This window comes from Polyergus mexicanus, unplaced genomic scaffold (assembly GCF_030449975.1).
Source record: "Polyergus mexicanus isolate NDT 795.1 unplaced genomic scaffold, iyPolMexi1.0 SCAF_15, whole genome shotgun sequence".
NCBI lineage: Eukaryota > Metazoa > Arthropoda > Insecta > Hymenoptera > Formicidae > Polyergus > Polyergus mexicanus.
In genome coordinates, this window is record NW_027223335.1 from 4,219,647 (window position 1) to 4,233,710 (window position 14,064).

Sequence of the window (14,064 nt, forward strand, 5' to 3'; positions counted from 1 at the left end):
TACACGGCCTTCTAACGCGTATGCGCTTGCTAAAGCTATGTATGTCACATTTAACTTCAACATATAACAGAGTTCTAGTTAGAGATAACTTTTCCTCTCTCTCTCCCCTTAAAAAAACATAAACATAGAATATATTCCCTGTCAAAAATGAAACCGCCAGTTCTGTTTAATATTGCGCTCAACGCGGAATCTACGTAACGCAAAAGTTTAAAAGATCATCTCAAAGACAATCCAAAGTCTGACGGTATAAAAGATTAGAAAATAATTAGAAGCATTTACAATGTCGTTTCGTTTCGCAACTTTGGAATTATCTTCCAAGCTTAATGGAATTTTGTTAGGTTTCCTCGAAACGTATAATGTTTTTTAATGATCCTTTAAATGCAACCTTTTTTGTCGCATAATGTTGACAGATGTTAAATCATCTTTATTTTTAAATTGTTGTCAACTAATTCATAAGTTGCATTATTTTATATAGACAAATTCTCATTCTTTCTATGTGTATATATTTTCCCTTTAAATAAATTGCGATTCTTATCAATAAATCTGAATATATCGATATAAAAATAGATTAACAGATTACGGAGACAGCCTTGTAATATTGAGGAAAAAAAAATCACATTACATGATAAAATACCGAATATATTATGTTGCGATAATGAGTAGACTACACGGAGTGTCATGTGCTTGAAGTACATATTGTGTTTGTGAATACTTGTTTGTGTGTGTGTGTGTGTGTGTGAATAAATAAATTCCGAAAATATCGATAATTATCGATCTGTAATCGCGATTCGCGTAATCTTTATATAAACTTGCATACAAGTTATGAAACTTGCACACAGTTTGAATTCAAGATAAATAATCCAATAGTTTTCTTATCGGTGATTTCTCGATAATTAATATCTGAGAAAATTGATATGAGATACACTTAGTACGATTTATATAGCGCAAGCTTTTATTATAAGAAATATAAAAAGAACTATTGTTATATACTTTTCTTTCCATTTAATCAGTATTTAGAATTTGTCAGAATTCATCAAAAAAATTAGATTTTTTTTATGGCAGAAAGAAGATATTATCATAAGAAACTGAATATAAAATAATTATATTTCTTAAGGGAAGAAAGAGCAATATTTCGCCAATTATCGGTAACCGATAAAACTGTTTTCGCGTCGATTAAATTCCTAGCAAGGTCAAGCATAGCATTTCCTACGATCGACGATGGCTCGACATTTGCGATTCTAGCTGCGCTTCGTCGCAGCCGTTGTCATTAGTAAGCCGCTCAGGTCATAAGGTGAATTTGAGCAATTGGAAGGGCGATGATCGGGCGAATCCAGGCACAATTGCAGGAAATCTATTTCGAAACGAAAAGGCGGCAGGCTTTTAGGAATCTTGGTGGCATATCAAAGATATAATTGGTATAATAAAAGTAATTATTGAAATTCCATTTAAAAATATTCATTTACACAAATATGTTATTACATGTACAAAGACTTTTTATATAGGCAATTTTTTTTTAGCAAAAAATATTCAAGATGTTAAAATAATTTAAAATTATTCTTAGTATCTTATTTTATAATATTCACAATAATGAAGTAAGATACGCGTGACAATTAATATGTTATTTCTGTATTAATATATATCAAATCTGCAAATTAAAAATTCTAATTGTATGAAGAAATAAAGATTACCGAATGTAGAACCAGTTCATCAATCTCAATCTTTATTATAATATCAATTAAGAAGAAGTAGAAAACTATCAAGTATATTGAAAAGTTTAATTTGCTTAATTATTTTTTATATTAAATAGATTTAAAAAATTTTATATTTACATCAAATGGAAATAAAAAAGACAGATACCGGTTTTTTTTTTTTTTAATATACGATTGACTGTGTGATAATCAAAGATTCACGCAGCCTGCGTAGGATACGGATATAAATCTATAGCATATTCTCCTGTTATAAAATGAAGAAGCCTTGAGAAACTATCGCACGCGAAGAGAAGGCAGCTGATTGCGGGAAACTCAACGAATCTTATCCGATGTTCTTGTCAGCGGCATTCGTTAGTGAGGATGCAACTTGAATTTGATTGCTGCTAAAGCCGCACTTGTTATGCCACGCATAGAACGCATTGTCGTGCGTGTCCGCGACGATTCATCGTTGTTGGGCCTCGACCTTAAAAAGCGGCTACCTCGCAATCGCGATTGTTACCTCGAAACTTTCGAGGACCTTCGAGTAATCTTGCTGTTCTTAATACAATACTTTTCAATAATGATACATAAGTGAAAATAACGACTGTTTGCGATAAAAAAAATGATTTGATTTAATCTCGAATTTACATAACAAGTCTCGACCGAAAAATATTGGACTATGTTTTTCTATGTCGCTGTTCTCTCTATTTATCAAATAAATTTTGATACATATGATTTAAATTGACGATTGATTCTATTTAAAATTAGGCATATATTTGTCAATAAGCCTTTCTTTAATTTTAATATTTTTATTAAACAAAAAAGTTTTCCAAACATTTCATTTTTTATTTTTTAACGTTTTCTATTTTATGAGATGCGCGAGATAAACAGAAAAGAAAATCCTCATCCAGTTTCATCATTTTATACGTTGACAGAATCATCTGTATATATAACTATGTATTTCATCTTTAAAGAACATCATTTTTCATATAATTGTTATTTTATGTCCCTCGTCAAAATGTTCACCTTTCATCTTTCGATTCTGAGATAAAAATTACTAATCTAATTGATCGCTTCAAATACCCTTTCTAGACATTAATTAAATAAATCTCTAAAGGTTTATATGTGACTTCTTATAATTAAAAATTAATCGATTATTCTCTTTTATCAATTAATGTAAAAGAAATAATTTCGCGCAAATATATATATATATAATATATAAAATATAATAAACACCAAATTAAAATTTTAAAGATCATTTAGTAAAATTAAATAATCATATCATAAATTGCATTATTTCTCTGCATAATTATCGCGTTATTGTCATTTTTATATAACAATCTCTAAATTAGATTAATTAAAAAATAATTCTCTTACTATTTTTTAAAATCTTCTCGCGGCTAAAAGTAACCTGATATTCAAAGAGAGAGTTTTACAAAATAGATTGTTCTTTGGGAATCCCACGTAAAATGACTCACCGTAGATTGGCAATCACCACAGTATATTGTCCGTCGATCTTGACAAGTCCAATGTTCTGCAGTATCATCCCGGTGATCAGCATACCGATTAAAGCCGGAAGGGTAGTCAGAGATATCAGCCAACCTCCGAAATACGCGGCGATGCACAGGGCGGCCAATCCGAACAGTTGACCACCCGGGGCCGCGTCATCGCCCATTACCGAGTAGACGACTCCCCAGAGTAGCAGACCCAAAAGGAAGAGGCACAGTACCCGTGCAAATTTCCTGTACGTTGGACAGAACGGCTGTGGACATGCTTTCCTCCAGCCCGATGGCTCCCATGATGGCGTATCGTCGCGACCGTGACATCGCGCGCAAAATAGATACAGCCACGACCTAGAAGAGACGTAAATGAAATAAATGATGTGGACATTGTGTGCGAAATGCGGTCAATAGAGAGTATTCCTTCCCTTTTCCAACGCATTTCTTCTAATATGTGATTCAGGAGTTGAAAGTGATATAATCTTCATAAAGTTAATTTTCTCTATTTTCAAGATATTACAAACAATTACATAACACGCAAACAAAATGCATCAAATGGATTTTTAACTGACATAAATAAGGATTCGTCGATATATCGGGATTATGCCTGATAAAATTTAAATCCTTTAGAATGTGATGGAGATGTACCATAATATCATGTTAGAGCAAACTTTAAAGAGAAGTGCTTGCCTCTTTGCGATAAGAATAAAGATTTCTTTATACATCGTTTAAAAGAAATTTGTTCGGATTAATGTCTTTATCATGAGTATAATCATCAATAATTACAGTCTACTAATTATTAATATATATTAGCTTATTTGCAACAGACAATTTGTAACCGATAAACTACGATAGCTGAAATTTCAAAGTGTGATACTGACGGTTATTAATATACATTGTCTGTATACTTCTATCAGGTAATACGATATAACGGTTAGGTTAATTTTATTTGTGGTTTTACACGGTAGTCTATTACGCCATATTATGTCTGCGTACAATAATAATTTCGAGTAAACAAATTTATTATAAAATTGAAAGTGTATATTATAATTCATATTATACACTCACTCTCAGTTATCAAGAATTAATAATTCATAAGTTATCTGATCAATAATTTATCAGCCGCATATTTCAAGGAAATTCTTCGCTTACTCTCTTCTCTTTTCTCTTTCTTTTGCTTATCATTCTTGAATAACTCTGTACTTGAATTTTAAATTAAATTTTCAACGATTTGATGTAAAATTTGCAGGATTAATGAAAAAAGGATGCTATGATTTTGAAACACAGTGTAAATTGATACAAAATATATCGTAAAGTAAACACTAATGTTAGAATACATTTCGAATACATTCTTTTATTTTGATATAATTTAATTTAATTAGATTTTTTTAAGAAATTTCTCTTGCAAAAGTATAGTTTTATGCGGAGCTTGCGATTACTCCTGACGTATTTCACAAAAATTATATTATTTGAACAACGACATAATGTAATCGTATAAAGTCGTAAAAGAATGTACAAACTTTAGAAACTAAAATCGCGCAAACTATAATCAAGTCCTTAGAAGACAGACGTAAGAAGCGCTTTATATTCTTGCGGATAATCACTATCCGCAAAGTGAATATAAGCCGATAGGCATAAAATAGAATAATTTATGATGCTAAATGTCGCATTAATAATACAAAAAATTTTAATGGTCTTGTTTCGACATATGAGATAACTAGAAATCGTCTAATAAATTACAAAAATATTTACATTGGACTATAAATTATGTAGCAGAAAGTGGAGAACTTGGACGATAGCTAAAAGAATATTTTTTTTTTTTTTTTTTTTAATTTGATTATATTTAATGATATTAAAACTATGTAAGAGATTAAAAAAAAAAGAAATATTTTAATATATTTTTTCTTATCGTTAATTATTAATATATTTACAAATATATTACTCGTCATATTAGCTCGAAAAAATATTAGAGGAAAACATAAGAAATAAGATCTTGACTGAAAAATTCATTTAATTGTTTTCTTGAAGAGATCTCTGATAAAAGACAAAATATTGATGAAAAAATATAATTGTTATTTACAAAAAAATTATATAAAATTTACGATAAGATGATAACTAAAGTACGTAGTAATTATGACCTATTATCGCTTGTCGAGAAATTGGTTTATTTATTTATTCATCCAACGTGATTTATTAACACGTTGCTCGTGCTAGTGTCTCTATAATTCTTTATCGATTAGTTGTATTATTGCTCTATATGTGTTTGTATAATTTTACGAAAGGCAACGATTATGGATCGTCATCCCGATTGATAAAAGTTATCAAGAGATAAGCCGATTCAGATCGATCTCTCTGGATCTAGAAAAATATCAAAAGTAAAGTCGAAAGTATCGACGGATAGACTTTGCGAAGCTTATCGAGATAATCGAGTCTCACCTCTCGAGCTCTTCGGAATACTCGATCTTGTCTCTGATCGAGCTGGACAGGCTATACGCCGATTTTTTTCTATTACCGTTGATCCTGCCATTCTCCAGATCAAACTTGTATTGCGGATTTATATTTTCCACGCTGTCGCAATGACTGCTACCATGATGCAGGATCGATTTCCGTCTGCCTTGATCGGAATTGTGCTCTGAACTCGCGCTGATGCGCCGATGATGCTCGAAGGCAGGATTATCAAGACCCAAAACTTGATCGCTAATCGACACCCGTCTCTTCGCCATTTCCTCGCTGGGTTTATTCGTCCTCCCGCTCATGTCGATCTCCATCTCTTTGGCTGATCTTCGATCGCTAAGAATCTCGTCGATGCTAATCGATTAACGATCTGACAGATTTTAAAGATCTAACAAAGTCCAAAATTCGAGCTTCCTCGCTTCGAAAATTTTCTCGAACCGATCGACCGATCGTCTACGCGACGAGGAACCGTTAAGTGGCCGATAAGCGATTTGTGTTCGAGCACGATCGAAACCGCTTCATCGACCGCGACACACCTGTCGATTCGGATACACTGGCGCTATTGATCGTGAAAAGCCGAAGCCGTGCACGGTCGCTGAACGTACTGCGACGGATCGCGCGTTCGCCACGTTAGCGGCGATCGTTAGCGGATGGAGTCTCGTGATGGGAGTCGACCGTCGCGACGGGGACGAAGACGATGATCGGTGAACGGCAATGCTAATGCGTTGTGACGATTGACGTCTTTGACACCTTGGATCACTTTTACCAGATGATCTCCTCTTTCTACGCGCGTTTCCCGGATTCGTTCTCCGCACGGAGATACAGCTTTGTCCATCTCATTAGCGTTAGCGTTAGCGCGCCTCTCAGGGTCGACATCGACGCGTTTGTCCACGGGAGCAAACTTTTCCGCTGACGTTTCATGTGTCGCGAACTGATATCCGTGCGGCTTCGCGCTCTTGACGAAGAACAGACGACGACGACGACGAAGACTTTATCGGCTCGACAAGTGCGCTGTTATTCGTTTCGATGTGGAAAAGCGGTCGCGGACAGCTCGCGCGATATCGGTCGGGCTGTATGCGACCGGTGCATCTCGCATGCTTTAGCGTAATTTAGGCTTTCGCATAAACGGTGTCCCCTTCGCGCGAGGACGGTGAGAAGAGTCTACTGCCGGTCGGTCCCCGTCGTTACGATGGCGCGAGCGCGACGGCAGACGGCACGGTTAACGAGCGACTAAAAGCGACAAAGTGCGCGGCAAGCGGTGGTGTTTTATGCGAATGGGTAGTGGGGTTCTCTCGTAAAAAGTGCTCGAACCGTGGACGAACGAGCACGGACAGTCACGGCGGCCCGTGACGATAATTGTCGCGCGATGCACACAGGATGGGCACAGCTGGTCACCTCATTGACAAACCGGCAACGGTCCGTTGCGTTTCTGTCGTCGCCCCCGTCCCGAGCTTCGATCCGGAAGATCGACGGATTAAATCGAATATTTCAGCCGCGCTTTGAATTTCGCTGGATAATCTCGCAATCGAAATACGAGAGATAAATTGCTGGGATATTTTAATGCGTGCATGTTCTCGAGGTATTAGTCAGAGACGATGGATATACATATCATCTAATTAGCGTATTAATTTCCATTTTACAATATTCGTTAACGCTCCTAATGATCGATTATTTTCACAGCACACAAATATTTCCAACTTCTCGATATTAAAACTTATTTTAAAACAACATAGAGAAATATTATTATTTTAAATTATTACGAATGTTACTGATAATTTAATATCGTATCACGTATCATTCAATGAGCATTTCACTGTCTAATACCGAGAATTATTACGGAATTGGAATATAAATTTTTAATCCCAGGCTTATCCCTCGTCAAAATTCTTGACAATCCTCCAGTAGCAATCCTTTCTGACAGTTTTAGTATAACAGTTGCTACAGTCGTGCTTGTATCTTAGCACGAATTTTGCTCGTTTTGCTACGCTTAAGGCCTGGTAAGCAAAAGCGAAGAAAGAAAAAAAAAAAAAACACTTGGACGCTGCGTTGATTTGCCGTGCGTTTCAATAATACCCAAATGATAAAATAAAGCAATACACTCACGTACATTCGATAACGTCATCAAATTATCAAATTATCACACGTTTCGATAATGTCATTATGTCAGGTACAGTATTACATACAATGTGAGGTATATCTCAAATCACATAGTTTCGACACACGTGATCTTTAATCTTTCTTCTTTACGGACGCTTTGTAATGAAATTCAAAATTGAAATTAACAATCTTAGGATATTTATAGTCATTATTTTACGAGAGTAATCATAGTTTCATAAATCCCCGATTATTCATCAATCTACATTGAATTTTTACAAGAATTTGTAGTCTTCGAATAATGTTTCATTCATGAAATATCGATTCGTGTTATTTCGCCGATCTCAGATTCATAAATGGTAGATTTTCAATCGTTGTTTAATCAAGAAAATTATTATTAAAATTATTAAAAGATAAATTCTATATTACGGAGACGAAGACATGAAGAAAGTGTCTTTTTATATTTAATACTATAATTTTTTTTATACTTAAATGTATACAACTGAAAATTTGAAATTATATTTATTATAATATTAATTATATCACAACATGACAATCGGAATATCCATTTAATATATTAATTACTATTAATATCAATATTTTACCATTATATTAATTATTAGCGTTAACAAATAATTTAATAACACGATAACAATAAAAAGCATCTTTAATTTTGACATTTCAAAAATTGAAAATTATTTACGACTGTAAATACTGATACATTCAATCGAGGCTCGCTTTCTATCTTTTATCGATCGCTCTGATTTTCCGATATCTCTTCGATTTAATCTACAACGTAAATAACAACAAATGCGATATACTTTTTTAATTATAGACACTTATAACGTGATTCTACTAATCGTGATAGTACGATCAACAATATTACTATGGAATTATCGTAACCTCCTACGTCGAACATCTTATCACTCTATTTCATATCTATATTATATTTCATCATCTATTGATCGATTCTTGTTAATATTATTGTCATATTTCGTCGTCGTATTGATTTGTGCTTGTACGATTGTACGTAATTCTATTTAGAACTCTATTCAACGAAATTCGGTTTATCAACTTCTCCAACTTTGGATCGATAACATGAACTTCCGCTTTCGCATAGTGATATTGTTACCCGAAACTTCAGTAACTTCAAATATGTGAAGATTGAAAGAATGAAATTCGAGAAATCTTACATTTCTTAAATCGTAAAATTTGAAATTCAATTCGATATATTGTCAATATTAATATAATATTTTTTAGCTAAATAAAAGAGAGAATGGGAGAATTAAATAATTAACATTTCAGTAGTTTATTCCAAGAAATCTGTAGCTGCTATTATTCCGCTTCATTTTTATTCGTTAGCGTTTTGTAAAATTATTAAAGTTTACTTTTACATTAAAGGCCGGCGAAAATTGAATCGGCGAAAATCAAGCGAATAGAATTGAGCGCAACAAATTGTACGTGCGCGTGTGTATGTGTGTATGTGCAAATTTCTATTTTAATTTATTTCTCGTCTGGTGAACGAGAAAATACAGAAGGAAGGAGGAGTCCACGGATCCTAGACGGAGAAGGAAATGAAATATGTTGGAGAGATGGTTGGCGGTTGGAATACGCATGCGGAAAACAGGAAGAATTTATAGCAGCTCCTTGTACATGTATTTATCGACAAAGTTCCATCGTTAAGACAAGATATCGCAACCAAGTTTAATGAAGAAAAAGGAATAAATAGACAGGGAATTATAAAACTGTTGAAACACAATTTTAAATCCACATACCTAACTTTCTAAAATCAAGAAATTTTAACAAAATCATAAATCTCAGTAATAATTTAAAGTATAGAGACGGGTATATACATATAATATATAAGAATTTTGATATTTCCCTTTTTAAAAGAAAATATCTTTTTTAATATAATGCCATATAATATGTAATATATATCAAATAGTATGTATTGTATTTTATATTAGATTTCATATGATTTTTATATGTGTATTATAAAATGAAAGACAATGAAACACAAAATATTCACATACACAATGCGCTGATCATTATTCATTCGAAACATATTTTTTGCGAATAGACAAAACAAATAATTTCACCTTCCTCTGAGTTCCGTCGACACATCGTGAATCAAATTTCTACCAATGATGAAATCGTACGCTTCTCGGACACGCTTGCGGAAGTCGAGCATTGTCGTCCCTCGTTAACGCAGTATTCTTATACGGCTCCATGCGTCGTATATAGATAATGCTCGTCCTGTAATCTGCAATACTACTTAACTCACAACGGAAATAAATTTCTCATCTTTTATGCGCAATAAAATTCTCATATGGAAAATTGAATTACATTAATTGTCACATTAAAGCTTCATTCAAGAATCATACATATTGTACAATAGAAGCCATCGGACTAAAAAATTTTTGGTTTTAAAATGGCAACTCTGTGTAAATTTCTAAAAAGAATATAAAATATATTAAATATTATATCGATTAATGAAAATTTTAATATCAAACTCATTTCTTCCGCGTAACTAACGCGTAAGCTTACGATATGCTCGCCAAGAATACGTCATCAATTTATTTCCTTAATAGATAGTTGTAGAGAAAAAATATATGTTAAATATATGTGAAAAACATATATGCCAAATATAAAATATTTAAATCGATAGTACACATACATACTTTTCTTAGAACAATCTATTTTTTCCGAATTATTGTTGCTGACGTTTAAACTAATCGTGCCGAGTTTTACTTTTTTGATACATTTATCGGCATTATAATTAATTAAAATAGAAGGATACCCAATACTTTAATTACTAAGCAAATTGTGAACAATTCGAGAACGGAAATGAAAGAGGCTCGTTTCTCGCGTACTGTTTTTATCTGTCCATGCGGGGAAAGTCGCGAAAAATTGGCGATGTGTTTTGTCTCGACAGGCAGTGATGTATAGAAATTTAGCGAACATGTCGCCTCGCTTCTGCATCCGTCCATCGTTGAACATTCCGCGGCCGACCAAGTCACGCGAGAAACGTCTACGTCCCTCGTAAGTGTGTGTAGGAGAAAGGAGGGATGGAGGTTGCGCGAGAGACGAGGTCGAAGATGGGATTGGAATTGCAAATATCCCTCTTCTCTATCTCTCCGAGTCTCTCTAGTCTCTGCGATCTATCTCTTCTCTCCTCCATCGACCGCCCGTCTCTCCCATACTTCGCCCTAACTCCAGATCGTGTACGAGGTGCATATCGCGGAGCGTGTTCTACGGAATCCTCGCTGGGCGACAAATCGCCAGATTTTGTCCCCATCAAAGCCGGATTTAAATTTAGTAGCCTGTGATAAGCGAATAAGGCGCTATTCTTATATCATTGTCGTATCATCAACATCATCTCGGGAAAAAAAAAAAAAAAAAAAAAAAAATGTATCTTTTAAATTGAACCGAGCTCTCTCACGTAAATGTGATACGTTAATATGTATGCGTTAATTAATACTTTTATTTAGCTATACAGCTCTTATAATATTATTATTTTTTTGTAAGGTCGTTTATTTTAATTTCTGATTTATTTAATTTATACATCTGCCCTTTTTAGATACTAAAATGAAAAATTTTCGTTTATCCGCGTTACATGTACATAAATCTCACTTTTTTGTTTGTCAGTATCTCGTTCCATAGAATAGATGGGGAGGGGAATAATAATTGACAAACAAACGATGAACCAAATGTAAGAACGCAAAGACGAGTTGCGCGCAGAAAATGACCGCGTGATACGCGCGCTGCGTCAAATTAGCTTAAAAGCCTCGGAGAGGCAACACGGGATCCTACAACGCATTCTGCAACATGGGCCAACACACAATGTCCAACGCGCGGAGAGAAGCCCTATTCGCCCTCATATATCACCCGAAGATAAAAGGCTGCCAGACAACGACGGAAAGTATAGTGGTTTCGGCGACACGCCGGATAGGCGGTTCGTTGCGCAGCTGCACCCCGTGCCCTGTAATAATTCGGCGCTAGAAACGAAGAGAAATTGTACGTCACGTGCCGGTATCTATTTACCTCTTCTGCTAAATGAAAATATGTACTTTGGAATGCTTCCGTTTCGATTTACGGTTTCATAGAAGGAGCAAAACTTTTCCCGCAAACACGCAAAAAGAATATCAAATAAAAGTTATACAATTTTTTTATACAAAATAGACTCGATATAATTATACCTTAACTTTATCTTTGACAAAAACCGCGATAAAATATATTTTTATTATAATTGGTCATTTCTTTAACATAAAGAAATAAATAGAATGAATATCGTTATGTATTATCCGATAACAGTTACTCCAATCTGTAATAATCTCGCGGAGCGAACCTCTCCCTTTATAGCTTTACATAGAGCAAGAAGAGCCTGCATGTAATCGATGCGGTTGACTTTTTTTCCAATACATCAAAATATATTCTTACACAAACCCCCTGCTCCAATTTTTTTGCATCGCAGGAATTTTTATCGAGAACTACCGCGCTGATTATTATTCGTCCCATTTTCGATCTTTGTGCTTGTTTTTTACGTTCCCAGGCAACGTTGATCACGGTCAAATGTCGTAGTTTTTTTGTAGTGATCGGAATAATATTGGCAACCTGTAAGAGCGAACGAGAAAGCTCCTCCATTCCTTTTTCGAATAGAATCGTACATCAATATAGTTTCGTTTTCTTGCCGATAATGATTCTTCAAGTATGGCTACCTACCTATGGCTGGCGACATTAAAGATTTCTTGCGATAGCTTCGGATACGGTAAATCCTCAAGTCCTCGCGTTAAAGCGAATTGCGGATGCAAGTCCGCGATGGGAATGGCCGTGAGACTGAGATGGAAATTACAATGGCTGCATGGTTAGTTTGCGTGAAATATAAGATTTTTCGCATTTGTCGTATCTATAACAAAATATCTCAAAGTTCTCTCCCCCCCCCCCCTCCTCTCTCTTCCTTCTCTCTCCCATTACTATATACGCATCCTTTGATGCACTAACATGCGAGTTATCTTTTTCCTTCATCTTCTTCATCAATGAACTTCAGCGCGTATTCTCGGCATAAATTTTGCACTAAATTTACCTCTTTCCATTCTCGTTTCATCTTTATATAAATGGCATCTTCGTATTAAATAAATAGCAATGTAAGTCAAATCTATATTTATTTTCACACATTAGATCCATTTTTTAAAAACTTTAATATCAAATCTCTACGAAATTTAAAATCATTATGAACTATATGTTAAATAAAATATATGCAGCAAGAATATGAATCATTATCGTTTGCATTATTCACACGCGCGGTAGATCATCTATAACTACAATTTGGACATATTTCATTTAAAAGGAATTTTTATAAAAAATATATATTACATTGTAAAAGAATATACGAGATGCGACATCTGTAACACGACTAGAATCTAGGTAAGTAATTCAAGGTACAGCTGCTGCATCGTCCTACCCATACATATAAACATCTTGGCGATAGAGACGAATGCCGGATGGAAGGACAGAAAGAAATTGCGAGTTCTTTCGTTGAATGCTAGTCGGTTCGCTTCCGCGGGCTTAAATATTAAGTTGGTAACATGAAAAATGCCATTTATCATAATGTCAATATAACATATATATAAATGCATTCTTTCCCTGTGTGAAATAAAACAAACGTCAATAATCTCTCTAAAGTTGAATGTTTTATATTGCATTTTTCTAGCCTATTATTCGTCACATATTTATGGTAAAATATTACATTCATAGATACGAAACATTGCAACTCAGTATCAGACATGTTTATAATGCTTTCACGTAATTGTATCACATTACGGTGCCACAGATTCGCAATGCATTTTAATGCGTTTCAATTTTCTGCATCTGCTGCTCTGGTAGAATGGAACGAACCGGAATGTTTTCATATTGCCTCTTACAAAGCGACCGCATGACGCGACAGATTGCGTTCATCTGTCGTAGAATAAAACTGGGCCAAAAATAAAAATTCGAGTTTTTGCTTAGTCAAGAATTTTCGGGAAATCATTTACGGCACGAAAAGATTTCCTGCGTAACTTAACCCACGAGAAAGAGAGAGAGAGAGAGAAAGAGAATAATATTCTCTCAATTTAAAATGACACAGTTTAATTTAAATTATGATATTAAAGAGAAGGAGATTGATAAAACTTAAACTATAGAATAAAACATACGAGTTGATCATTATTTTTTACTTTTTGTAAAATACGCCCGTTTACTTTTATAAACGCAGACAGCATTTTTTGAACTGCCTCTCGAGCGCGTTACGCGGTAAATTAATTAGTGCCGCATTATGGCGAACATAATCGCGA

General features: G+C 34.4%; 1 protein-coding gene across 5 annotated transcripts in view; it reads right to left on the reverse strand.

Annotated features, from left to right (window-relative positions):
• The window catches only part of Nha1 (Na[+]/H[+] hydrogen antiporter 1), a 29,709-nt gene that overhangs the window by 13,260 nt on the left and 2,385 nt on the right, over positions 1-14,064 (reverse strand). For 2 of the 5 annotated variants that reach the window (XM_070307857.1, XM_070307855.1), the window contains exons 2-3: positions 9,835-9,998; positions 3,167-3,541 (exon numbers count right to left, since the gene is read on the reverse strand). In XM_070307857.1, coding sequence (XP_070163958.1) covers positions 3,167-3,541; positions 9,835-9,926 — 467 coding nt within the window. In that variant the 5' untranslated portion in view covers positions 9,927-9,998. Of the gene's footprint in view, positions 1-3,166; positions 3,542-5,623; positions 6,918-9,834; positions 10,007-14,064 lie in introns of those variants that run through there. The other 3 variants (XM_070307856.1, XM_070307858.1, XM_070307854.1) reach the window with 2 other exon arrangements.